The sequence below is a fragment of the Diabrotica undecimpunctata genome, chromosome 2 (assembly GCF_040954645.1).
Source record: "Diabrotica undecimpunctata isolate CICGRU chromosome 2, icDiaUnde3, whole genome shotgun sequence".
In the NCBI taxonomy this organism is placed as follows: domain Eukaryota; kingdom Metazoa; phylum Arthropoda; class Insecta; order Coleoptera; family Chrysomelidae; genus Diabrotica; species Diabrotica undecimpunctata.
In genome coordinates, this window is record NC_092804.1 from 22099215 (window position 1) to 22127002 (window position 27788).

General features: G+C 35.0%; 1 protein-coding gene across 1 annotated transcript; it reads right to left on the minus strand.

The window, feature by feature from the left end:
- Positions 1-5317: 5317 nt before the first annotated feature.
- LOC140433235 (doublesex- and mab-3-related transcription factor dmd-4-like) lies at positions 5318-26738 on the minus strand. The gene is made up of 4 exons (XM_072521280.1): positions 26652-26738; positions 10730-10894; positions 7208-7485; positions 5318-6882 (listed from the first exon to the last, which is right to left on the minus strand). Exons 2-4 carry the CDS (start codon positions 10892-10894, stop codon positions 6558-6560), a joined length of 768 nt encoding a protein of 255 aa, XP_072377381.1. The 5' UTR covers positions 26652-26738; the 3' UTR covers positions 5318-6557.
- Positions 26739-27788: the final 1050 nt, after the last annotated feature.

Sequence of the window (27788 nt, forward strand, 5' to 3'; positions counted from 1 at the left end):
CCTAACATGTAATTAGGTTGCTGATATAAGTAACGGCATGTCATTTTACACGCTGTCATTTTAGGACCTCTTTCCCTACATAGAGTGTGTCCCAAAAGTAGCGAATAAAATTTACAATTTTCATTTCTGATAGAGTTTGGAAAAAAACTCAAAAACGCTTCTTCTCACGCTTCTTTCAAAATGAGATCTGCAACCGAGGGAAAAAGTCACTCAGCTTAATCACGAACAAGGATTCTCAATTTCGGACCGACGCGCGACACATGGAAGAGTTTTCTGAAAAGTTACAACATAACAGCAGAACTTAGCTAAATCTACCACTAGATGGCTAGTCTTGTGTAGCATCAAGTTCAGTAACTAAAGAAAGGTGCTGGGCCTAAGTCCTTAAATTTATTCGAATGACACCAGATGGAACTCAATGTATCAGGAATTATCTTTAGCATGGGAGCCAGGAGAGACGAAGCCACCAAAAAGACACCAGCGAAGCTACTGCTCAATTATAGATCCATATACGCTGAGAAGATTTAAATTGAAACAAAGGAAGCAAACACTGCGGCCAGGAGGCAAAAATGGTTTAGAATACCTATCCAGAAGGTCACGACGCATGCACTAAACCTTGTCCCAATGACTCAAAAATCCTACTTTCAAGACGATACCTCCCTTAGATTTTGTTCTGGCATGTAAACATGCTAAAGAAAACTTTGCAATTTCATGGACTGGACCAATCACAATCCCAAAAACGATTACCAACCCTACATTAGAGGATAACAATAGAACTATCCACATGTACAACATAAAGCCTGCGCCATCAGCCATATATAAAACTCATCCCAGGAAACAGATTACATCTTCCTTCTTTGCATATTTATTTTATTTATTATTTAAACATATTTTATGTATTTCTTTTGTATCAATAAATATCTTAAATCTCGTACGTGTTTAGAATCATCATACGTAGTAGAAAAACTAGGTCCTCCCTTTAGGAAGCTCTTCTTAAAGCGACTGAGAAGGAAAGCCTGACCAAAAATGCCACAGCCAATATATAGCTCCTCAGCGACACTATAAAATCAAGCATGACTTTTCATAACAGATAAAAGAATGGAGGTAAAGAGACTATTAGATCAGCAACACGTTGAAAAGGATACGTGGATTGACTACCTAAAGGAGCTATATACAGAGAGAAAACAAATGACGTGAGAATCAGAAACATCGGAAATAACCACAAACGCAGAGCAAAGTACGCAGATAACACAATACTAAAAAACCAAAATAAAAATAGTCTACGAAGACTAGTTCACTGGTGCTACACAAGAATAAAAGAATTTAGTATGTAGATCTCAACGCAGAAAACTAAAACAATGGTAATCTGTAACGAACCAACCAGGTGCAAACTAAAAATCGATGATATCAGTATTGAACATGTATTGAAAATAAAATACCCTGCTACCCTACTATCTAAGCTAAATCGTAATGTCTATCGCTCATCCTGATACTATCTAACAGAAAGTGTGATGATAACTAGGATTTTTAATGATTCATATTGGATTCAAATATAAGACAGATTTATTTAACATTTTTTACTAATAGATATACAACTTTATTTTCCTTAAAATACACTTACATATATACGATACATATATAATATAAATAACTGGCAAAATTATAACAATTACAAATTTAATAAGAGCAAAAACCATTTTATACTACTATATACAGGAAATTAATATTATAGTAAAACCGATAGTTGGTATTTTGCATAGCTTTAGCTGTTTAATCGTTTTAACAGAGAGCCCATAGGTACGTCTAACGTCAATTTGCGCAAAGTTACTTGTACAACAAGTTGCTGTGCAGACGGATAAACCATCTAATGTGCATTGTTACGCTATCATACGCCAGTCAGTCAAAACCGACAATTTTACACTAAATTTTATACGATTGTTCTGACAACAGCCCCGGTTGTTAAAGATCGCAGATTAATAATTCTTGCAATATATTATGATCTAAAAAGTTGTACCATAGTAATAACAACCAGTGACAATTGTTTGGGCCTTCTCCTCATTATTATTATTTTGTTGTATTACATTTTATTGGTGTGAATATAAAGTTATATAACATTGGTCTCTATAAAGATGCTATAAGCATGTTTAGTTTCTCATAGTAATGCCATCTGGTAGAAATTATTGTCACCTTTTAGATGAATAACTGTTGAAACTGTTGTTTTCCTAAACATGTTATAAATAAACACGCCAGTGACTAACGCTGACTACTAGTTTTTGAATGGTTTAAATGGAAAAATGAAACAGGTTTAAAGATAATTAAATTATACACCTACAGCTAGTAAAGGTTTAAATGAACATTTTATGGAATTATCACACTAATGTCAATATGAGTTTTGTAGCCTAATGAACCAGATGATGTACCCATCGAATTATTAAAACTCATAGATGAGATGATATTGATGTAATGGTTGAACTCTTTAATCTAATATATCAGACTGCAACAATCCCCAGACAATGACTCGACCTTTGTGGCAATACCCAAAAAGTCAAGTGCAACATCCCGCTCAGATCACAGAACAATAGCTTTAATGAGTCACACACTTAAAACATTTTTGAAAATAATACACAGCGGAATTGTTAAAACTCTTTTTAATATGAAATTAGTGACACACAATTTGGCTTTAGAAATGATATGGACACAAGAGATGCTTTGTTCAGCTTGAATGTACTGGCCCAGAGATGGATGGATATAAATTAGGACATGTACTTATGTTTTGTAGATTTTAAAAAGGCATTTGATAAGATCCAACATAAAAAGCTTGTAGAAATATTACAAAACAAAAATATTGTCAGTCGTGATATGAAAATTATATCTAATCTATATTGGAATCAAACTGCCACGGTAAGAGTTGACAACCAGTACAGCCAAGATATCAAAATACAGAGAGAAGTCCGCCAGGGTTGCGTGCTGTCACCACTACTCCTCAATGTCTACAGTGAAGCGGTATTTAAAGAAGCGCTCTGAGATTCAATAGAACGTATATCTATCAATGGAGAAGTTTTGAATAACCTGCGTTTTGCAGACGATACAGTAATAATGACGGATAACAAGAATGATTTACAGAACGAGATGCAACGACTTAATGAATGCTGTCATGAATACGGACTAAGGATGAATAAAAAAAATTAAATGCATGATCGTGACTAAATCAGCAGATGCAAACATCCAATTGATTGTTGAGGATACTGTAATTAACAAATTACAGTACAAATACTTAGAAACATGGAAAACATCAAATCTAGACCAAACTAAAGAACTTAAGACGAAGAAGAATTAAGAAGAAATCATTCGTTAAATTTAAAAAGTTCCTTTGTTTTCGTGATATAAGGTTAGGACTACCCCTAAGAATGCTTCGGTGTTACGTATTCACTACTCTCCTTTATGGCTTGAAAGGATGGACATTAAAACAAGTGCGTCTAAATAAGTTTGCGGCCTTTGAATTTTGGTATTACAGAAGAATCTTACAAATATCATGGACTCAAAGAATGTCAAATGCAGAAGTTACTAGAAAAATAGGAAATGAAGCTGAAATAATATTGTCTATCAAAAGAAAAAAAAACTTGAGTACTTGAGACCATGTGATGAGAGGGCTAAGATACTCATTATGTAAGACAAAATTCAAGGAAAGCGAAATGTGGGAAGACGAAGAATATCGTGCCTTAAACATTTAAGGGAATGGTTTGAATGCAATAGTGCAGAACTATTTAGAGCGGAAGTCAACAGAGTCCGCATAGCTATGATGATTTCCAACCTTCGATAGAAGATAGAACTTAAAGTAGAATAAGCCTAATAGAATTGAGTAAATCTTACCGGAAAAAAAAGTTGAAACTCAAAATGTTGTATTTTTTATATTGAAATCGGTAGATTCCAAATCTCGCAAAAATAAATGGGTAGAGAATGGAATGCAGGAACAACTAGAATAATGCCGAACAGAAAAGCAAGAAGCCGAGAAATTTAATAGAGGAAAGAAAGAGACGTGGATCTCTGAACAAATACAACCGTTAGAAATAAATAATAAGGACAAGAAGGCTCTTATGAGTTAGAATATATAAAACACCAATATATTACCAAAAAAACAACCATATAAGAGACAGCCAAGAGACATATGAAGAAGATGAAGAAATAAGAGATAATAGAGATACAGTGGGAGACCTGCATCTCTATTATCTCTGCAAGATGCGCCTACCTATCTAGAATTTAAAGATGTCAGAAAGCAACAAAACTCCGGGACCAGATGAAATTCACAACGATTTAATTATAAACGGGGAAGAAGAGCTGCTAAAACGGATATACAAACTAATGATCAAAATTTGTAATGACGAAAACATGCCCATAGAATGGAAGAACGAACACATTACACTCATTTTTAAGAACTAAGTGCAACAACTATAGACCTATTTTGTTACTAATTACAACGAATAAGATTCCAAAGTACTCAAGCTTAAGTCTTTTCACTAAGTTAAGCACTTCTTTATCTTTTCTCGTGCACTGTAAGACTTCGACATTGGTGAAATGGTCCACATAAGATATCTCCAATTTTCTCCTATAATTTAACATCTTGGAGGCTTCGATCTTCTCTTCGGTGGCTTGCGTCAGTCTCCAATCTTCAAATCTGTATACTCGTAGTTGCGCTGAAAGGACTAGCACTTTACTATCTTATCTTTGTCTCTAAATGCAAATCACCGCAGCATAGTAAAAATCTCATCTTGGTAAATGTAGACCGAGCAATTTAGATTCTGGACATAATTTATTTAGAAATGTCCCGTTATGAGTTCTTTTCATTCGCTGCCATTAGCGCTCCGGAATCTAACTTTTCCCCACTAATATCTATGAATTTGGTTTTCCTAATATTTAGGACTAAGCGGCACTTCATGTTCGCAGTTCTCACACGGTCCAATGCGGTGTAAAGATCCGTAGATACCTTTCGCCTACACTACTGAAACCAGAGCTGACACGAACTTAAGCAAAGAAAATTAAAAACAACGTAAATGAAAATACCTCATAAAATAACAATTCATTGTCTTTGCCTAGATCCTCACATTTTGAAAGTTTTGTCATCTTCTTCTGGATCAATATCATTATCTGTATCAACGTAAGTTATTTCGGTTGGGCTCTCGGAATCGGAAGAATCATCCTTAAATAGTCGATTGGTTTTCTTAATTATATTTTTTTTCTTCTTTACTTTCCCATCTATCTTATTCATTTTCTACTCTTTTATCTTTTGTAACCCTTTATCACGTTTTTTTTTTGTTCTTTTTTTAAGTTTTTAAGCTCTTTTTCTTCGTGAGCTTCTTTAACCAGAGAACTAGAACTAAAAAATGATGGAAGTTTTTTGTAGGACATCTATCTCTTCGTTCTGATCCTGTTAATGAGAAAAACCCAGATACTACTACTTTATTGATTAGATAATTTTCGTGTCCTTTGTTGATCGTTTTTGGTGGCTCTAAATCTCTTGAGATACCTGTTGAGGTTGATGGTTGTTGTAAATTCAATCTCCTTATGACTTCTTTTTCTAGTTATTTTTGTATTTGCTGTATTGATTTCTAGTATTGGTATAGCAATATATCTGAGAATTAAATGTTTTATTCACTTGGCTTTAAATCCATTAATATCATTTGATACAGTGGCCTCTTTTAAATAAGCTTGACCAAACAGTGAAGCCATATCATATAAACTAATAACTTGTTTAGGATTGCAGCTTAAAAAATCCTCGCATGCTCTGTTATATGCGGTTTTTAAGAAACCATATAACGCCACATCGAGAAGCTGCATACTGTGACTTGTTTTCACAGTATATATTGATTGTTTCTAACTCACATGCTCCAGATAACTTATAATATTGTTGTCAGTCATTCAGCCACTATCATGTACAACACCAACAAATCCAGTAGGTGTGTTATTCACAAAAGATGGCAGCATTCTAACTCTGGGAAATATTAGAAAGACTGGAAAAAACAACCCATTTGCATCAACTTAACAAACAGCTGTAACATTGGTGTCCCTTTCAGCCGATGAAACTTCTACCACCCTACGCTTTCCTTCCTAAAATAATAAATTAAGCATTAAGGTACAAGAAAGTAACGATGATATAAAGTAAATATGAAAAATCGATGGAATAAACACATTGACAAGGAAAGGAAAGCTTAATGGAACCAACCCGAAAATCGAAGAAAAAAAAGCAATTCTTCAAAGCTTTAGATCTTTATCTTAAGCTAAATCACGAGAGTATTTAGTAAGATTTTTGATAATCAACGATAAATTAGACATATTTTTAAGCTTGTAAAAATTTGAAAAGCTGCTATTTAAGCTAGTTCTTTGTATCTAAGGCAATGAACAAAAATTTAAACATAACTCATAACACTTACTACAGTAATTATGTATATTTGATATTTATTGGTCTTAAATTACATGACCAACATAAAAAGTAGTATGTATCAATAAACCTACACTTAAAAGTATAATAACTTCTATAATTTTATTTTTTACATTGTCGTGAAAGCTCAACCTGGACCCACATTGACTCTTGTAGAAGCTCTACACTGATCGCACTCGCAAATTCCCTGAACCAAAACTGGACTGGGTAGTATAGGCTGTGGAAGTTGATAATTAAATAGTGGCCAAAAAGGATATAAACTAAAAGTCTTATTAGGAATTAACGAGAAACTGCCAGAGTGGGGCACGACGTAAGGTTTACTGGACTTCATTGCGTTGTTGACGGGCCGAAAAGCTGAGGTGGATTCCTCGTTTGGAGGTTGAGAATCCGTTGAGTCTTGGTTGTTGTTGATGTTGACGTGTTCTATTGCCTTTCGAAGGTCATGGTTGCATCTAAAAAAATAAAACAATTCTAGTAACGAGATATATTAGAAAAGTTTAACTATACTATTTTGTGGTGTAATGGATAGGTTTCCAAAAACAGTGCTCCAAATATACGTGCTCCAAAATTCAAAGCAAAAAATATATTGGTTTTTGATTCATAATTCCATAAAAACCATTTTGTAGTTTATTTCATGCCCTTTTTTTCAAACCTTTCAAGCCAACTTTTAACATAGCCCATTTTAAAAGTTTTTCAATATAATAACTTAATTATTTTCAGTTTTTTATCAGTATATTGATATGCACAATAAAATTAAATCCAAAGAAACAAACTCACCGTGTAAGTACTAACTCCAGCACACTCCTTTTCTTGTTTGGAAACAACTGAGCCAACATGTCAATTGATGCTTGACTAACTTCTATATCGTCTTGATTTGAAGAATCTGCAGAATTGCTGGAATCATTCTTGGCTGCTGACGCTTCTGGTTCCGGTGAGGTAACCTGCATGCCAAAAATGCGCCCAGGAGGTAAATATTCGTAGGTAGTTCCACTTTCTTTTGCTGCTAGATGAAGCGCAATCGCATCTTCTGCTGCTTGTTGGCGTTTCAGGGCAACCTGAAATATTTAAAAATATATTTTTTCTTTGGCCTGGTACTATGGTCATACTACCTATTATATTATGTGAAATTATAGTTTTCTTGTACAGTTATTACGCTCCTAACATATTTCTTTTTTGACAAAACATAATACGGCTCAGTAATACATAAAAAATTTCAGTTTCGTCAAATGTCTTTTTAAATTTTTATTATCTCATAAATCAAACTCATTCTAAGCAATATTATTTACATAATATCCGAGGCGCTAATTAAAACTAGGTCAGACCTCCTTTTACGGTTGGAGATATGGTTGTAAAAAGACAAGCAAAAAAAATTCAACTGCATTTTTTATTGTTCTATTCTCTCCGAAGGGGTTTTTTAATAGCCGGTTGTATAACATTTTATTGCTTTTTGAAATTACAAAACTAGAAAGCCATAAAAAGATCGTAAAATCTCTCCTCGCTTTATTCTCCTCGATTATTAAATAAGTTTTTCGAACAATTTTAAAAATAAAACAAGAATTTGGAGGCTGTGGTGATCAGATGTGTACATATTAAAAAGTATGAGGCTAAGTAAAGAGCACTGTGGTAAGCCGATGCTAGTATCAGATATAGATAGCTGTAGTAAACATCAGCTCAGATTAAAATGGCGAGGAAATTATATAGAGTCCGAAAGAGAGTCATCCTTTAACCAAGGGCAACCTGAACTTCTTTAAAAAAAGATGATTTTATTGAGAGTCCAACATAATTTTCCAAACCATGCTCTTACCCAATGTTCAAGAAACTACAAAATGAATCTATCAGACACTCCAAACTATATCTCTGGAAAATATGGAGATTTACCACACATCCTATTAGAATGTGAAATACAACAACAAAATATTACATGGTTTTATGATAACTTACGAAAACTAACTGGTTGGCTACTACAATTTTAAACTCTTCTCTATCTTCAGCTGTTCTTATTAGCTGTTCAAAATTTAGCCCTGTCCATTGTCGGATGTTTCTGAGCCACGATAGTCTTTTCCTTCCTAAGCCTCTCTTTCCCTCGATTTTTCCTTTCGCTATAAGTTGGGCATATTGGTACTTAGGTTGATTAGAAAATGTAAATATAAACTTTGAACAAAATAATGTACTAACCATAGAATTATTAAGACGAAGCAATCTACGAACTACACCGACATTGTAATTAACCATATGATATGAAAAAAATTATAAAAAACAAATAAATAAAACCAAAAAATAAAAAAAATTCAAAACAAAATTAAAATGAGATTAAACAAAAAGAATACAAAAAAGCGATACACTACTGACTCGATCTCTGATTCTAAATATGTGAATACAAATTACAAAATAGTCTGGTCAATTGGCTAATCACGGAAATATAAATATAAAAAGGAAAGAAAAAAAGTGTACACATCAATCAAAATACACAAAAAAACTACGTTTTATTAATGATCTGCTGTCTAGTGTATAAGAATTTCAATATGAAAACATCGACAAATTTTCTGATGAATATAATATGTATATTTAAGGAAATATACGAAATCCCCTAAGCTAGATCACATATCTAATAATACATTAAAGCTTTCGAATAAAAGCTTGTTTAGCTATGCTGCTCTCGCCACATCCAACTATCTAAAACTTATATCTCGTTAGCATTGATTCTTGTATTGCAGTTTCCCCGTTTGTTTACCGAATAGATACGCGATACCATTCTAATGGAATATCGATCAAACACTTCACGATGTCAAAAGATCCAATTACTGGAAATTTACTCAATCACTGAACATGCCGGTGGATATTGAGGCAAGACGGATCAATCGTAGAGATGTACATAATATATTAGCTTAATTTTAATAGGAATAATATTAAAATTACTTTATAGGAGATCTTTATATACTGTGGAGTATCCCACACAAGTGTTTTGAATATTCATATTAAATTTAATTATTAAAATGGAAGCTTGGAAATAAGCATCTTTCCTGATTTAGTTTAACGTTATGTAGGTGAATTATAATTAGACAATATAATATACAATGGGTACGTGAATTGACAATAGAAAATACCTTTACTTGACCTTGTAAAATCAGTAGAAATGATGTGCTTATTTAAAACAACTTTCGGTTTTACGATTATTATTAGTTATGTATTAATAGTAGTAGATAGTACTAGAAAGATAGGAAATGAAGCGCAAATAATATTACCCATCAAAAGAAGAAAACTTGATTACTTAGAACATATGAAGGGTAAGGGGAAAAAACAAACGATGTCCCAAAAGTAACTTACAGAGAAAAGTTAATTAACGTTACCAAACTGCTTGTTACGATCTTAGAAATAAATAAAGCTGCATGAAAATATTTTTAGGTAGTTTATTACTATTTTGTTAATATCTAAACAAAAAAAAATTGAACTTAAGATTATTAGATTGTAGATGAAAAAATAAAAAAAACACTTTAACATCACAAATAATTTGTTAAAAACCAACGATGTCCATTTTCGACATAAACTTACATAGAGATTTTTCATTTGTATTGAAATGTTTTATAAAATTCTTTAGCATTTGGAAGACAAAATCGTTATAACACTTGTAAATCGTTAGCTTGCACTTAGCTTGGGAAGTTGGTAATGGTCTATGGTACGCTTGACTTGGTAGCTTAAATTCGCCATCTTTTATTTTTCTAGGAACACCAGATTTTATTGATCTACTTGTTATTTGCTTGCTTTCCCAAATGCCATTATAAGTGGTTCAGTAAAAAACCAATCCGCGTTTTTCTTTTATCACTCGAAGTTCTCTTACTTGCTGCAGAGCTATTGGACACTTACGAATAAATTTTTCTTGCAGAAAAGTACTTCACTGTTTCGATAATTTCTGATTCACGTCTATAACTTTAGACGGTTCCGGCTTTTTTCTTGCATCTTGTAACACATGATTTTCAACCTTCGATAGAAGATAGAACTTGAAGAAATAGAGATTTTAATCATGTATTTTTCGAATATCTCAATTATAGAGATCCATCATAACATTAGTCTACCAGTTAACATCACCAATATGTCATCTTATTTGGAAAAATCTATATTCGATATTTTAATTCATTTTTTACTATTTATATACAAATCTAAGATGAAAATTACACACATAGGTACAACGAATTAGAAAAAAAATTAACGTGTGGGTGAAAACGAAAATCCATAAAGCAATAATGGTCATTGATAGCATATCAGTTAATAAAATCTATTAGTTATATCAAGATGAATACTTACTTGAGCGGCCATAATCCTCTGCCTTTCTTTAATCAATCCACATTTCTGGCAGTTGCAGTTCTTGTAGATACATTGTTTTTTGTGGCCCCTTAATGTTGAAATCATGCCATGATTTCTACAACGGGCACATTTAGGAATTCTTCCAGGCTTCGGCATTGACGCCATCTACAAATATAACGTATTGTTACGACAACCACTTTTTGAAGTACACTGCTTTTTCACTTTTTTAAAGCAAAAAGGTTTAATTCTCTCAGAAATGTCGTCATATTCGACCACATAATAATATAAGTAATAATATATTGGAATATGATATCGAGAAGGAAAGAAAAATTTTAAGAAACTACATACAAACAGTAAGCACTCTATAAACGCATATTAACCAGTAGTAGCAATGTAAAAACTAGTACACAACATAGAGAATGTCATAAAATGACGACATGAAGTGTATTTTTATAAATTGTTACAAAGGAACTCTCCTACGAAGACAATGACCGAGTGAAAGGTAAGTACTTAACTCTAAGTTTAACTCCGGGAGTCAGGTAACACTCAGATTTGATTAGACTTGTCTTAGTATGCTGGGTTCTACTGAGGAAGACCAGGCAAAAAATCAGCAAGTAACAAATAAAGTAAAAGAATCAGAGAAACAACGCAGTCTCAATTATTCGGAAACTATAGAATTGGGCACTATTACAAAAAATACTTCTTAAAGTGAAGAAAAACTACTAACAAGTAATCCAGAACACCTGATTGTAGCTCAACCTGATTGAAGCGAGCATGAGCGACGCAGTGTGTAAAAGATCCTTCCTCAGCTGTCTTCAGTGCACCCAGTATAACGTTTAAATCGAGTTTTTTGTAACTGTCCAGTTTATATCATCCGTCCACCATATCTTCCCTTACTTCGTTATACCTGAAAGTTACGACACCTCTCCATTATGCGTTTCTAGTTCCATTTCATATATTTGTACTATCTTTTTTTAGTTTTAAAGTTTCTGCATCATAAGGCAATACTGGTATTGAACTCTTTGAGTATTGTTGAGTTATTAGCAAAATACGATCAGATTTTGCAAAAATTGTTAAGTAAACCTTCTGCTTCTTTTTATGTATACATGACTGTCTGTTTTTCAATATGTCTTCAGTAAGTCGTTCGTAGAAACGAGGAAGTTCGTAGACGAACCGGAGTGGAAGACATTATCGAACATATTACAAGGCAAAAATGGAGATGGACAGGACATGTTGCAAGAATGAAAGACGACAGTTGGACAAAAAAATTGCTTGAGTGGAGACCACGGGCTGACAAGCGAAGCCGAGGAAGACCCCTAACGCGATGGACCGACGACCTCAAAAGAATTGTGACCAATTGGATAGCAGAGGCGCAGAACAGAAGCAGATGGAAAAGTCTAGAGGAGGCCTATGTTCAACAATAGACAACTCAGGGCTGATTGATGATGATGATGATGATGAAGTCGTTCCATCGTTTTCGTGGTCTTCCTACTGATCGTCTTCCTATTGGGGACCGTCTCTTGCCGTCTTTACTATTCTATTTGTTGTGATTCGGCTTATATAATCGTTTCATTCTACGCTTCTATTTCTTACCTAGTCCTTGATGTTCTCCACCTTGCATCTACGTCATATATCTGTATTTCTAGCTCAGTTTCATAGTGTCTTACCATTAATTTTTCTAATAGTTTTCATTCTGTTGTGTCTTTCTTTTTGTCCTCTCTGTGTCAGGTCGTGTTTCTGTGGCATATGTCATTATTGGCCTGATGACCAATAATGACATACGCCAAATGAACTTCACTTGATCATCCATTTCTGTTTCGAGCTTTCCTTAGCTAGATAGTGTGACACCTAGATATTTAAACTCCATCACTTATTTTATTATTCGACCTTCCAACTCAAATTTACATCTTGACAAATTGCAGTTAGAACCATGAATTGTGTCTAATTTGGGGATTTTATCTAATTATATTAAATTAGTGCAGCATACATTGTAAATCATCTTCACTTTGAGCGAGTAACATTACATCGTCTGTATAGCAGATTATTTTGAGTTATTTTTCTTCCATTTGGTATCGTTTTTTAGTTCTTACTTAGGGAATCAATCTCCCTGTCTTATTCCATCTCCAGCTTTAATTGGGTCGGTTAGTTCTTCTTCTACTTTTACTTTTTTTGTGCTGTTTTGGTAGATATTTTCAATCGTTTTGATTATTCCTAGAGATATCCCTCGTGCGTACAATAAGTGGACAACGTCCTTTAATTTTACCATGTCAAATGCATTCTTAAGCTTCACGAAACATAGGTATGCCGATTTGTTGTATTCAATGATTTCTCTCGCACTATAAGCCTATACACTCGCACTTATAGCTGTAAGTCTCGTACTTATAGCCTATAAATATAGCGTCGGTGTATGACCTTCTCAACCTAAAACTTTGTTGTTCTTCTGCTAGTGTTATAATTTCATTCAGTTTATTTGTTATCACGTTGGATTTTAATTTTAGTGTTGTTCTCCATTCATGTGGTTAAGTAAACCAAAGGTAAGTAAATAATATACCAAGTCTAAAAATACAAGATGAGCTCATTTCTATTCTGGTTCTAAAAGTAGAAAATGCATGCACTCAAAAATTAAATAAACGCTGCACCATTTTACCCTAGGTATCATATTCGATACGACTCGAAAAACAGATTAAATGTGATAACTTTACTGTTATCGTATGATCAAGAAATGCGAAAACGGAATCCCAAACACGCTCGTCATTAAAGAGTCATTTTTAGGATCTTATGAAGACCAGCCTTAGCATGTTTAACCAAACCATTAAAACCTAGACCTTGGAGGTAGTTTAAGCCCAGTACTTTTTATTAATGTAATGGGTAAGTTAGTAGCAGAATGTAAGAAAACCTTCAAAAAATTCTGTATTGGAGAGAATATAATGCAAATGATAATTGCAGACATATGCGTATTTGCAGATGACATAGTATTATTCGCCGAAACACCAGGAAAACTGAGGCACAATTAAGAAAAATGGAACTCAGAAGCAAAAAAATATAACCTTAATGTAAATAAAGAGAAGACACAGATAATAAAAATAAGAAGGAAAAAGACACGGTTGACCAAATCGGAGTAGTGATAGATCAACAACAAATAAAGCAAACAAACATATACAAATACCTAGGAACAGTAATAAATAACAGAGGAATCATCGAGGACGAACTCGACAACAGACTAGAGAGTAGTCATCATCAACTTGTATGCGTCCACTGCTGGACATATGTCTCCCTCAGCTCTTTCTATCTGGCTCTGTCTTGTGCGACTACATGTCGTCAGTCCATCTAGTTGGTGGGCGTCCTCTGCTCCGTAGTGCTTTTTGTTTTGGTCTCGACTTGACAATACGTTTTGTCCCTCGGTTGTCTGATAATCTGGCGACGTGTCCTGCCCAATTCCATTTCAGCGACGCAATTTTTTTAAAAGCGTCTGTTGTTTTTTTCTACGACATATTTTTCTCTTCCTTTGGGATTCGGTCTCTCAGAGGGACACCCAACATCTGGCCCTCCATAGACCTCTGAGTCACGCGAATCTTATTCACTAGCTTTTTTGTGAGTGTTAATGTTTCCGCTCCATAAGTGAGTACAGGTAACACACATTGGTCAAAAATTTTCCTTTTGAGGCATACGGATAGGTCCGATTTAAATGCATAGTTTAATTTACCAAACGCTGCCCAGGCTAATCCTATGCAATGTGGGAGCTCAAATGTCTGGATATCTTTGCCCAACCGAATTTGATATCCCTTCCATCAACAGCAATATTTCGATTTAGCACCAGGTAAGTCATTATTTGGGCCTTGTTTATATTAATCTTTAGTCCGACCTCCAAGGAAGCGTGATATAATTTTTCAAACATTATTATTGCATCATCCATACAAGCTGCTATAAGGACGATGTCATTTGTAAATCTCAAATGACTGAGCTTCTCTCCATTTATGTTGATACCATGCTTGTTCAGACTAGAAAGTACAGGAAATCTATTGCAAGCTCTAAATAGAGGATTACTAAACAACAAAGAAAAATCAAGTAAAACGAAGATGACAATATATGAAATATATAGGCCACTGCTGATAATGATGTACGGAGCAGAAAACTGGATCTTAAAGACAAGACACGATAGAAGAATACAAGCCGCAAAGATAAAATACCTCAGAAGAACGATCAGGTCAGGAAAGGCAGACAGACTCAAAAATAAGAGATAAAAAAACAGACTAAAATTAAACCGTTACTTGGCACAATAAAGGAGAAAAACAGAAGAGGGAGACCAATGAAAGAGTGGAACAGTGGGATAGCAGAGATATTACAAAATAAGGGCAAATCTTGACAACAAGCAACACAATTGGCGAAAACAGAAAATAATAGAGAAAATTTATCAAAATCTAGAATCACCTCACTTGCCACCTGACGGTGAAAGAGGAACGATTATGTATGTATGTATTAAATCCATAAATGACAAAAATATACCTATAAATAAGTGTCGAGAACAAGAACATGATGATGCTAACCAATGAAAGGCACTTATGGCGAAATTCAAGAACTCATAAAAGATTGAACCTTATGCCGAATATGTTCACTCTGCTGCCCATAACTTAAATCTAGTACTTAATGCTGAAATACGAGAGATTATTGATATGCAACATTTTTTGGAAACGGTTTAACTTTATAATTGTCTTGGTCATAGTATCAAAAGATGGAATATCTTATTAAGTTCTATGTCTGATAAAAAGTCTTCAACTTCGATAACAAGTCCAAAAAGCGCTAACGAAAACGGTTATGTTAAATTGCCAATCAGATCAAAGAAATGAAGCTATTTTACTTAAAAAGAAGATTTGAAACTACAATTTGATTATACTATTGGTTTTTCACCGCAAAACTCTACAAACTATTGATCCAATCGCAGATAAAGCATTTCAGTCGAAAGCTACCGATCTTTCAAATTCCTTAAAACGTTTGAAAAAGTGTTTAGAATAATTGGAAAAGTATCGACATGAAGTTGAAAATTAAAAAGAATAAGAAACAAATAGTATAACAAAAACGTGGTCCATTAACTATGAGTTTTCTAAAACTCTTCAGAGGAAGGTGAAACGCCATTTTGACGAACATTGAGAGGATAAGTGTTTTCTAGATCCGGAAAGTTTGTTCACAGTTAACATATTTTATCGAGTATTGGACATCATTATTAATCAACTGAAATCGCGTTTTCATCCAATGAATTAAGTTGTTTCCAATTGCAATGTTTTGCAACATGCATACACCATAAAGAATTATCTGAATCATTTGCCAGGGAAACTCTCAGTTTTCGGTCTACCTTCAGAGATGAAATAGAAAAGTCAACATGTATTAAAGAACTTACTGATCTATTAATAATAAAGATTAATTTTATGTCATGCATCTTTCCTGAAGTATATGCTGCATTAACGTTATTTATTACAATACCCGTTATTACATCTAATACTGAAAGAGCATTTTCGAAACTAAAATTAATAAACATCTATTTAAGAAAATCTATGGGACGAAACATGCTACGTAACTTGGCTATTCGCTCTACTGAAAATGCTATAGCTCGATCTTGAAACTTTGATGATATTATTGATACTTTTGCGGAACAGAAAGCTCGGATATTATTTGAATAAAAAAAATATCTTGTTAATATTAAACTATTATTTTGTTATAAATATGTAGATAAAACCTATCCTTTTGAAAATTAGATATTTAACTAAAAAAGACACAATATTATTGTTGGGTAACTATCTCAGTGATTTATGAGAATTAAATTCCAATGTGATCATTTTCTTGGTTCAACATCTAATGAATTTGAGGCCTCAAATGGTATGGTTAAGCCCATGGGCGCCCATAGGGGGGTGGCAAGAGGGGGCAGTTGCCCCCCCTGTCATTAGTAATATTATTTAAAAAATCAGTATGTATGTAAGTATATTTAAAAAAAATACATTATTTACGCATATTGTGGCGAGAAACTTGCAACAATACCTCAAAACAGCAAACAACCGGAAACTAATCTAGCGAAATACCGAGAAATGCGGTGGGTACTTCCTTAACAATGCCTCGAATGTAGCTACCTACCATAATAATATTGTACAATGCAAAGAGGGATTTTGAGATGTCGTAGGTATCAAAGGTTATTAAATAAAATTAGTAATCAACGCGACCTCTTGTACTGCTGGCCTGGTAGTACTGGCCTAAAATAGATTTCTAAAAAATGTGTTCATACTTATTTTAAGTTGCAGAAGGAATCTTACTGAACATGCAGGATATTCGAAAAGATCTTAAAAGGCCTTTACCAAATACCTCTGGATCCTTGGCTGATGAGCCTGCTTCGAAAAGGAAACCAAGTTTGGAAGTTAAAAATCCGAATGCTGCTAAATCAAAAAATATAACTCCTAATATCGCAGCAGGAACGTCAAGTGAAATTTCCGGTTCGGTACATATTGAAAACTTTGAGTTTGATATCGGTGATTTTATTGATATAACTATGGCTAGTAATCTAACGGACTCACAAAAATATAATTTAATTACAAATATACCTAATCCAAATAGAAATTTTAACTTTAAGGAAAATTGCAATAATGCCCAAAAAGGCAGGTACTTTAGATACGAATGGTTTAATCAATTTTCGTGGATAATTTATTCAAAAAAATTACAAGGAGCATTATGCATACATTGTGTGCTATTTAAATCGCCTGTAAAAAGGGGATATCAAAGCCTTTTCATTTGTAAAGCTTTTGATAAATACAAAAAATTTCACGAATATGCAAAATCTCATGAAAATTCCGAATGGCATAAAGAGAGTCTTATAAAATCTAAAAGTTTTATTGATGTAATATCGCAAAAAAGTCTCAGTGTAGATTTGCAATTAAATAAAGCAGTTCATTTAAAAATTGAAGAAAATCGATCTAAATTGTTTTCTATTCTTTCAACAATCGTTCTTTGTGACCCGAGCGATTTAGCATTGCGTGAAAAAGAATCTAACGATGGGAATTTTGTAAAACTTCTTAATTTCAGGGCCGAATCTGGTGACACTCGTCTAATAGATCATTTAAAAAGTACAAGTGGCAAAGCAAAATATTGTTACGATAAATATACTGGCCTAACTTTTATGACTAATTATTCTGTTTTATTGTAGAAATTTCGGTGGAAGTCTAGAACCAAAATTATGGTGAATGAGCCGGCCAAGCTTCTCGATCTTTCGATGCTGTTCTAGTATATCAGGATTTCGTATATAAATACAACATTTTTATATGGAGGGCAGTTAATTCGGACGACGCGCTCGCGATAAAATGTTACGTTCGCTTTTTAATAAATTATGTATGTTTAGTGAAAATAAATAAATATCAGTCATTGTGCTTTTTAATGAATTAAGATAAGAACAAGACATTATAAATTAAAGACTTAACAATTAATAAATTCACAACAAATGGTGTCAGAAGTGGGATCGAACATAAATTAGACTTATAATAATAATACAAGTGAATATAAAATAAATTGTGAAAATGGCTACGATTTATGAGCTGACAGTGACTAATTTAAGAAGACATCTTGAAGACAGAGAATTATCTTCCACCGGAAAAAAGGCTGAGTTAGTCCAACGACTAAAGAACGCTTTGCTAGAAGAAGGACTAGATCCAGAGACTTATATATTTGAAGACAAACATGATGCTGTCATCTCGTCGATTTCGAAATTGGAGAACAAAGTATCCGGCGACATCGCTTCTTTAGAAAGCAAAGTTTCTAACGAGATTTCTTCGCTGGAAAGCAAAGTCTCTGCTAACATCTCTTCGGAAATCTCTAAAGTCACTTCTGAGATGTCTGCCCTCGACGATAGAATATCTTCGTTAAAAAATCAAGTTGCTGCCGATATGTTGGCCTTCGAAGAAAAGATGAAAGAAATGGAAAGGAAGATGGAGGAAACAGGGACAGCAGAGAGAGGTAACAATCCGATTACAGTGGAGATAAAAGAAGACGAGACGAAATGTAAGTTGGAGACACGGCCGAAATTTGAAGGAAGTGGAGGTTCTATTCATGTTAAAGTCCCAACTTTCGATGGAAAATCGTCATGGAACAACTACATGAAACAGTTCGAATCAGCCGCAAGAGCAAATGGATGGTCTGAAAAAGAAAAGGCGGTAAACCTGACTATCGCTCTTCGAGGAGATGCCTTAGATGTGCTTCAGACCATAGCCGTAGAGGAGACCGATGATTTCGAACAACTGAAGAAGAGGTTAAATATGCGATATGGCCACGAACATTTGGAGCATGTATATCAGTCACAGCTTAAAAATCGTAGACAGAAGAAAGATGAGGCTCTTCAAGAATATGAGGTAGATATTGCCAGATTAGTACGATATGCTTATCCAACAGCTCCCGAAGACATGATGGAAAAATTGGCAGTTCAAACGTTTATTGATGGTCTTCGTGATCATGAAATGCAGAGAACACTGCGATTAGCTCGTCACAAGACGCTGGTTGATGTCTTATCCGCCGCCCTCGAATACGAGTCAGCTACGCAGGCCTCTGGAGGATACAGTAAAGTTAGGACTGTAAAAGAGGAAGGAGATGAAGATAAACTTGACCAGCTCGTTAATATGATGAAAATTATTACATGCAAGAAAACGAAGACCATAAAATCAAGAAACTCACCATCAGGAAAACCAGAACGAGTTGGCTTTAGGGGAGCAGCTTCGACCCGGAACTTTTCCAAAGACCCTCTTATACTAATAGCTTCTTTGAAATGTCGTGAAGATAGTGTATATGTAGATGGAGAAATAAATGGTAAAAGACATACGTTGTTGGTGGATACCGGAGCGACCAGAACCATTATACGTCCGACAGTTATAAACAGCCGAAAGAAACTGTTACCAACGAGGTTGCGACTTCGGACCGCTACAGGTGAAAATGCCAACATTCATGGAGAAATCCAGGTACAATTGGGGATTGGAGCAGAAAAGTTTGTCCATACTGTTATAGTTGCTGACATCGAAGAGGATGTTATATTAGGAATGGACGTAATGAATATGCATGGATTCCAATTGGATTTTAAGAATAAGGTAATCAAAGTTGGCAACGAGGAAGTATTTCTCCATCCACATAATGACAACACTGTGCAAGCAGCCATTACAGAAGATACAGTCGTGCCTGCGAGAAGCGAAACGATCATAGTAGCGCGACTACAGGGAATTGTAGACGAAGGGAGACCTGTTATGATGGAGCCTTGGAACCACGACGATGAGGTTGGCCGTGGAATCATAATTGGAAAGGAATTGGTGACTTCGGCTAAAGAAATTCCTGTGAGACTTATCAATGTCAACGACTACCCAGTGACCATAAAGAAAGAGACAAAAGTAGGAACTTGTGTACCTGTGACATCCATAATTCGTCAGGCGACAACATCTGATAATTCCAACGACAAATTCGACCAAATGGTTGCAGTTGCAGGACAGTCTCTAAACCAGATGGAGAAAAGGAAATTAAGGGAATTTCTTCGGCAGTATCGTGATATTTTCGTACCGAAAGGAGGAAAGACGGGAAGAACTACCGTTGTTAAGCATAAAATTGATACTGGTAATGCTAAGCCAATTCGTCAAACAGCTCGACGATTACCACAGGCGAAAAGAGAGGAAGCTGAAACGATTGTTCAGGAAATGAAGAAAGACGGGGTGATAGAACCTTCTACGAGCCCATGGGTCTCTCCGGTGGTCCTGGTTAAGAAGAAAGACGGAACGACGAGGTTCTGTGTGGATTACCGTTTGCTGAACAACGTTACCAAGAAAGATAGTTATCCTCTGCCTCGGATCGATGACACATTGGACACATTGGCTGGAAGTAAATTGTTTTCCACTTTAGATTTGAAGTCTGGATACTGGCAGGTAGAAATGGACCCAGTAGATAAAGAAAAGACAGCCTTCACCACAGGATCTGGATTGTGGCAATTCAACGTTATGCCATTTGGACTTTGTAATGCTCCTGCGACATTTGAGAGGCTTATGGAAAATGTGTTGAGAGGGTTATCTTGGAAAACATGCCTGGTTTATTTAGATGACATAATCGTCTTGGGGGAGACATTCGAAGATCATTTGAGGAATTTAGAAAACGTTTTTAATCGACTTAAAGCTGCCCAATTGATGCTAAACCCCAAGAAGTGCCAGCTATTTCAAGGTAAAGTCAATTATCTGGGTCATATAGTCAGTAAAGAAGGAGTGGCCGTGGATAAGGGAAAAATCGATTCCATTAAGGAATGGCCAAAACCAACTGACAAACATCAAGTGAGAAGTTTTCTTGGATTATGTACTTACTACCGGAGGTTTATTAAGAAGTTTGCAGATATCGCTAAGCCATTAACGCGACTTACAGAGGAAGCAAGAGAATACCGCTGGGATATAGACTGCCAAAATGCCTTTGAGACCTTGAAAAAGCATTTAATAACAGCACCAATTTTAGGGTATCCACTGCCAGAAGGAGAGTTCATCTTAGATACAGATGCAAGTAATGTGGGAATTGGAGGAGTGCTGTCTCAGATTCAAGGAGGACAGGAACGAGTCCTCGGATATTTTAGTAAAGTTCTTTCAAAACCTGAGCGGAATTATTGCGTCACGAGAAGAGAACTTCTGGCAGTAGTGAAATCAGTAGAGCACTTCTATCAATACCTCTATGGAAGAAAGTTTCTAATCCGAACCGACCATGCCGCCCTTAAGTGGTTGATGCAGTTTAAGAATCCAGAGGGTCAGATAGCCAGGTGGATCGAACGACTCCAAGAATACGATTTTAAGATTGAGCACCGGGCCGGAGTTAGCCACAGAAACGCTGATTCTCTTTCCAGAAGGCCATGCTCAGCAGAGTGTTCCCACTGCAACAAAACGGAATCCAAGGAAGCAGCAGTGCTAAGAACGACGATTGTCAACGACGACTGGACGCCTACTAAGATCAGGGAAGAACAAGAGAGAGATCCAGTTATACAGAAAATCCGAAAATGGAAAGAGGAAAACCGTCGACCACCTTGGCAGGAAATATCAAACCTATGCTCAGTAGTTAAGACGTATTGGGCCCAGTGGGACTCATTTATCATCGAAGATGGCTTGCTTAAACGAGTCCTGGAAAATGATGACGGTTCAGAGAAGAGAAGACAGTTGGTGATCCCAAAGAGCAGAATAGCCGAAGTACTTCGTCAGTTACACGACAGTCCATCGGGAGGGCATTTTGGTGTAAGGAAAACCCTTCAGCGAATTCGGGAACGGTTTTATTGGATGAACAGTTCCGACGATGTAAAAGACTGGTGTAAGAAATGTACTATTTGTGCCACGAGTAACGGGCCTTACCGAAAAAGGAGAGCTCCTATGAGACAATATAATGTTGGAAGCCCGTTTGAAAGAATAGCTTTGGACATCGCTGGGCCATTTCCAGAAAGTGAAAATGGAGGCAAGTACATGCTGGTAGTAATGGATTACTTCAGTAAGTGGGTCGAGATTTACGCACTTCCAGACCAGAAGGCCGCCACCGTTGCAGATAAGTTGATCCAAGAATATATCAGCCGATTTGGAGTGCCTTTGGAGATCCATAGTGACCAAGGCAGGAACTTCGAAAGCGATCTATTCCAAGGAATATGTGATAGACTAGGCATGAAGAAAACAAGAACTACAGCATATCATCCGCAATCTGATGGTATGGTAGAACGGATGAATAGGACAGTTGGCAAATATTTGACAAAGATGGTGTCCGATCATCAGCGAGACTGGGACCAATACCTTCCGTTCTTCACAATGGCCTACAGATCTGCTGTTAACGAATCAACAGGCCAGACACCAGCGAAAGTCCTATTCGGACGCGAAATGCGACTACCTTGTGATCTAGAGTTTGGGTGTCGACCTGGAGAAGATGTAGCAGGTGAAGATTATGTGATCGAATTACGAAGAAGAATGGACGATGTACATGAGTTGGTCCGTTCCCACCTTCAGATCGCTAGCGACCGAATGAAGAAACGGTACGATACACAAGCCGAAAAGGGTTGCTTTAAGAAGAACGACAAAGTATGGCTGTATAATCCCAAGAAGCGAAAAGGTTGTTCTCCCAAATTGCAGCAGTTTTGGGAAGGTCCATACCTCATCATGGAGAAGATCAACGATGTCATCTACCGAATAAGCAAGATTCCGAGGGGAAAGCCGATGATAGTACACCATAACCGGTTGGCATCTTTCGAAGGTGACCACGACGTAGATGAAGAAGTGGAAGTAAACCAAGTCCAAGATGTGTCTGACCTCACGTTTGAGGAATTCATGGGTGCCTATGGAGGTACCGGTAAAGCGAGACATGGTGTTACCACTGAAGAAAAGCAAGATCTACTCGCGCTCCCCGATGACTACTCGCTGGCCCTTACCATCCCGGCCAGTATCAAAGACGCACCAGGGTTGGCATCCGTCTTTCGAAGGAAGTTTGGTCGAGTTGCAGAACTTCAATGCCAAGTGCCAGCGTCCGGTAAAACCTTGAAACTCCAAGATGCATCACGTTACCTTTTCTACCTGGTAACAAAAGACACTGCCCGTGACCAACCTACCTACCGAGATGTATGGGAAGCCTTACTTCAATTGAGAGGGCACGTACTAGAGTCCGACGTGCAAAAGTTAGCCATGCCAAAGTTGGAGTGCCGCCAATTAGATTGGAGGGTTATCCGAAATATGGTGGAGGAGATCTTTAAAGACACCGAAGTCCAGGTGTTAGTCTGTTGCAATCCGCATAGTTACTGGTGCGGAGAGAAAACCGTCCCTTGTCATTTTTATACAACTGGAAGTTGTAAAAGAGGGTCCAGTTGCCGATACCAGCATACAGTTCCGGTTCCAGTCCCGACAAGGTTCCAGGAGGAACCATCTTTTAAGAGGGGGGCAATGTTACGATAAATATACTGGCCTAACTTTTATGACTAATTATTCTGTTTTATTGTAGAAATTTCGGTGGAAGTCTAGAACCAAAATTATGGTGAATGAGCCGGCCAAGCTTCTCGATCTTTCGATGCTGTTCTAGTATATCAGGATTTCGTATATAAATACAACATTTTTATATGGAGGGCAGTTAATTCGGACGACGCGCTCGCGATAAAATGTTACGTTCGCTTTTTAATAAATTATGTATGTTTAGTGAAAATAAATAAATATCAGTCATTGTGCTTTTTAATGAATTAAGATAAGAACAAGACATTATAAATTAAAGACTTAACAATTAATAAATTCACAACAATATACTTCACATAGAGTTCAAAATGAGCTAATAAATATATGTGGCTTAGTTGTTCGACGGCAAATTATCGAAAAAATAAACCATCCAAATACAATCGCATTTTCCTTGCTTGCCGATGAGACTGCAGATATATCTGGAGTCGAACAACTATCTATTGGGGTGAGATATGTTGAAAAACAAACAGTTAACGGAAATATAATTCATGAAGATTTTTTGGGTTTCGTACCATTAAATGAATTAAATGCTAAATCAATAGCACTTGAAATTTTAAACATTTCTTTCAAAAATTGATTTAAATGTGGAAAAATTGGTGGGGTTGGGATTTGATGGATGCGCGACTATGGCTGGTCAAGAGGGTGGTGTTCAAAAAATAATTAGAGAAAAACATCCCAAAGCATTATTTTTTCATTGTGCCTCACACAAATTAAATCTGGTTGTTAATGATTTAAATACTGTTAGAGAAATTCAGAATTGTGTGGGAATTATTAAAGATGTCATCAAATTTTTTCGTGATAGTACTTTGAGACGGCGATTAGCACCAAACATGCCTTTGTTATCCGAAACTCGCTGGTCATCAAAATACAAATCTATTCGAATATTTTCAGAAAATTTTATTGAAGTCAAAAATGTTTTAGAAACAATAACAGCAGATAACAAATTTAATTGCTCAACAAGATCAAGAGCACAGCAGCTTTCATGTGCCACATCTGATTCCACTTTTATAATTTCCCTAAATTTGATTTCCAAATATTCTTCTTTCTTAGAACCCATAGTAAACATTTTACAAACTAAATCAATAGATATCCTGGCAGTTAAAAATCATATACAGTTATTTCTTGATATGATAACAAAGCACAGACAAGAAGCGGAAACAACTTTTAAAACAATTTTTGAAAAGAGTACAAATGATGTCAAATCTCTAAGTATTACCCTTGAAAAACCACAAATCGCTCCTAGAAAGCAAATACAACGGTCAATCCATGCGGTTAATTCCGCTGAAGACTTTTTAGAGTGTCATTATTTATTCCGTACCTAGATTCTTTAATTAGTTCTCTTGGTGTCAGATTTTCAGAAGACAATAATCCTGGTATGTTATTGTATAACTTGCATCCCAAAAACATAATAAAATTAACTGAAGAAGACCTCGCCAAAATAATAGAAATCATAAATAATTTATACAAAATTACTAATCTAAAAGAACAGGTATCATTGTGGCTCTATTATTGGAAAAATCAAACCAATTTAGATGTAGAAGATATTTCAATGATAGAGCTACTAGACCATTGCTTATTTTACCCAGCTATAGCCCAAGCTATAGAAATTTCTCTGTGCCTTCCTCCCACTACATGCACGATTGAAAGATCATTTTCAACTCTTCGAAGGGTTAAAACCTTGATTAGGTCCACTATAAGTGAACAAAGATTAGATGGACTATGTATGATGAGCGTTCATAGAAATAAAATAGAAAACAATCGAAATAATTTTATTAAAAAAGTAATAGATGAATTTGGACAAAAGCCCAGAAACCTTCAGTTTTTATTTTTACAAGATACAGAGCACTAGCGTTCAATATCAAGTTTACTTTTTACGTTTTGTTGGGTTTAACATTTTACCATTTTAGATTCTATTGGGAAATTATTCGTTTCAATAAATTATAATACATACAATACTAACTGAAAAAAAATGTTAATTTTTTTATAATAAATTATAACAAATAAATTTTTTATTAAATTTCTTCAATTGTTTACAACATAGTACAAATTTTTAATGTCAAATATAAATAAGTTGGCACCCAGCGAAGTATTTGAAGATTGCACACATTTCACTATTTATGCAATTTCGGCTAAGCATGGTAGTAGAAGGGTGTACACCCTACCCTAACCCTTTCAACGTAGTACAGTTTTGAATATTTGTTTTAATTTCCTAGTAAAAGAAATTTTTCAATTCAGATATTATGTTACTTACATATTATTTAAACTACACTATTGCTTGTGTTGCATTTCGTATCTCAGAGTACCTGCTTTTTTTATTACTATTTTTTAACATCCTTGCTTAAAATTGATTTTTTTATTCCTACATAAAAAATTTTGTATAATAAAATTTGTATCTATAAAGTCATACCATAAAATATGTTGTTAATAATTTTTTTTTTAAGATTACTTTTACTTTTCTGGTATTTCTTTACTGTTTGTAAATAATGTTTATATTTTTGCATTTTTGCAATCGGCTATTTTAGTTTTTATTAAGTTGTATGGATCAAAATAAAAATTTGAGTTGACTTGCCCTTGGATTTTGATATATGGGCGCCCATGGTTAAGCCTCTTATTATTTTTAATTTGGACTGTGCTTATGTATGGAATGTAATGTGAATATTTTTGTAACACTGAGTGGTGCTAATAACCATATTGGTTGACTCAATGCTTTAAGTTTTGTCATATTTAATGGCAAACATGACAGTCGTAAAACAATTATGAAATAAATCAAAAGATACTTTTCCAATGAACATTAATACAGTAACGAGAGATAACTCACTGTGTAGGTAATTAATAAGTACCTGGTATAAGATCTAATCTAATCTTATTAACAGTTCTGACTCTCACAACTTTAATAGCATATCAAAAACTGTAAAAAGAAAATAAAAACTTACAATTTCCGCCACTAAAAATCAAAACTACACCTCCAACTTAAACATCACCATTGTACGCAATTCTGTATCACCAACTGAATATAACAAATCATGTATAAAGAATACAAGACGATAATGATACCCAGTAAAGATTTTTCAGGGATTTCATGGATGATACAGCACAGCATCCTCCTTCCAGCCAGTGAGATTTCAGGAGTACGTACAGATTACTGTATAGGGCACGCCTGAAACCAATCGAACGCTAAAGTGCGCTGAAAACACGCCCATTTTCAGGAAGATTGATACTTGGGTTTAATTATGAGAACTACCCAATAGTTTTGATAGAAAATGTAGTTGTTTTCCAGATGTATTTGTATTGACAAGCATTGTCAAAAGTGTTTATTTAGGACATTAGTATTTTGTTATTACCGCAAATTTAACTTATTATTATCGGGGAGCTAATAACAACGGAAATTGGTAAAAGTATTCATAATACAGTATAAAATATTGTGTTTTTTAATGTGTGTTACATATTAATAATATATCTAATTCATTTAAGTAATTTGTAAACATTTCGCAGTTTTATTTTGCTGGTTTTGTTCTCTAAGATTGTTGTTCGTTTGTTCGTAGGCTGTTATTATTAAATTTGGTGTTATTCCTTTCTTTGGCATTTATTATGACATCTTAGTTGTTATGTTATCTGCGTACAGAATGGTTTTTCATTTATCATAATATGGGCTAGGTAACTGGTTTCTATTTCCTTGCTCTTAGAGAGCGAGAACATTTCAAGAATCCAAGCGATTAATTAAATTGATTTGGACTGTCCATGCTTCCACAACAGACGACAATATATACTAAGATACTTAGATACAGCGTTTTATTAATCTTATTGGTAGCGGTAAAGAGATACGAATAAAAAGAATGTGATAAAGAAATAAGGTAGGTGAGCCAAATAAGGCCACGTTAACTTACTAACCTATATACTACTTTCATTTTTACTGATATGTTGTAATAAACATTATTTGTTTTTAATTGTACTTTTTTGCAAATTGTCCTTAAATTAGGGACAGGTGTTACGAATAAGGCCAATAAAATATAAACCATTTTGTGTTTATTTAGGTTAAAAAGAAATACAACTGACTACAAATGAAAGTCAAA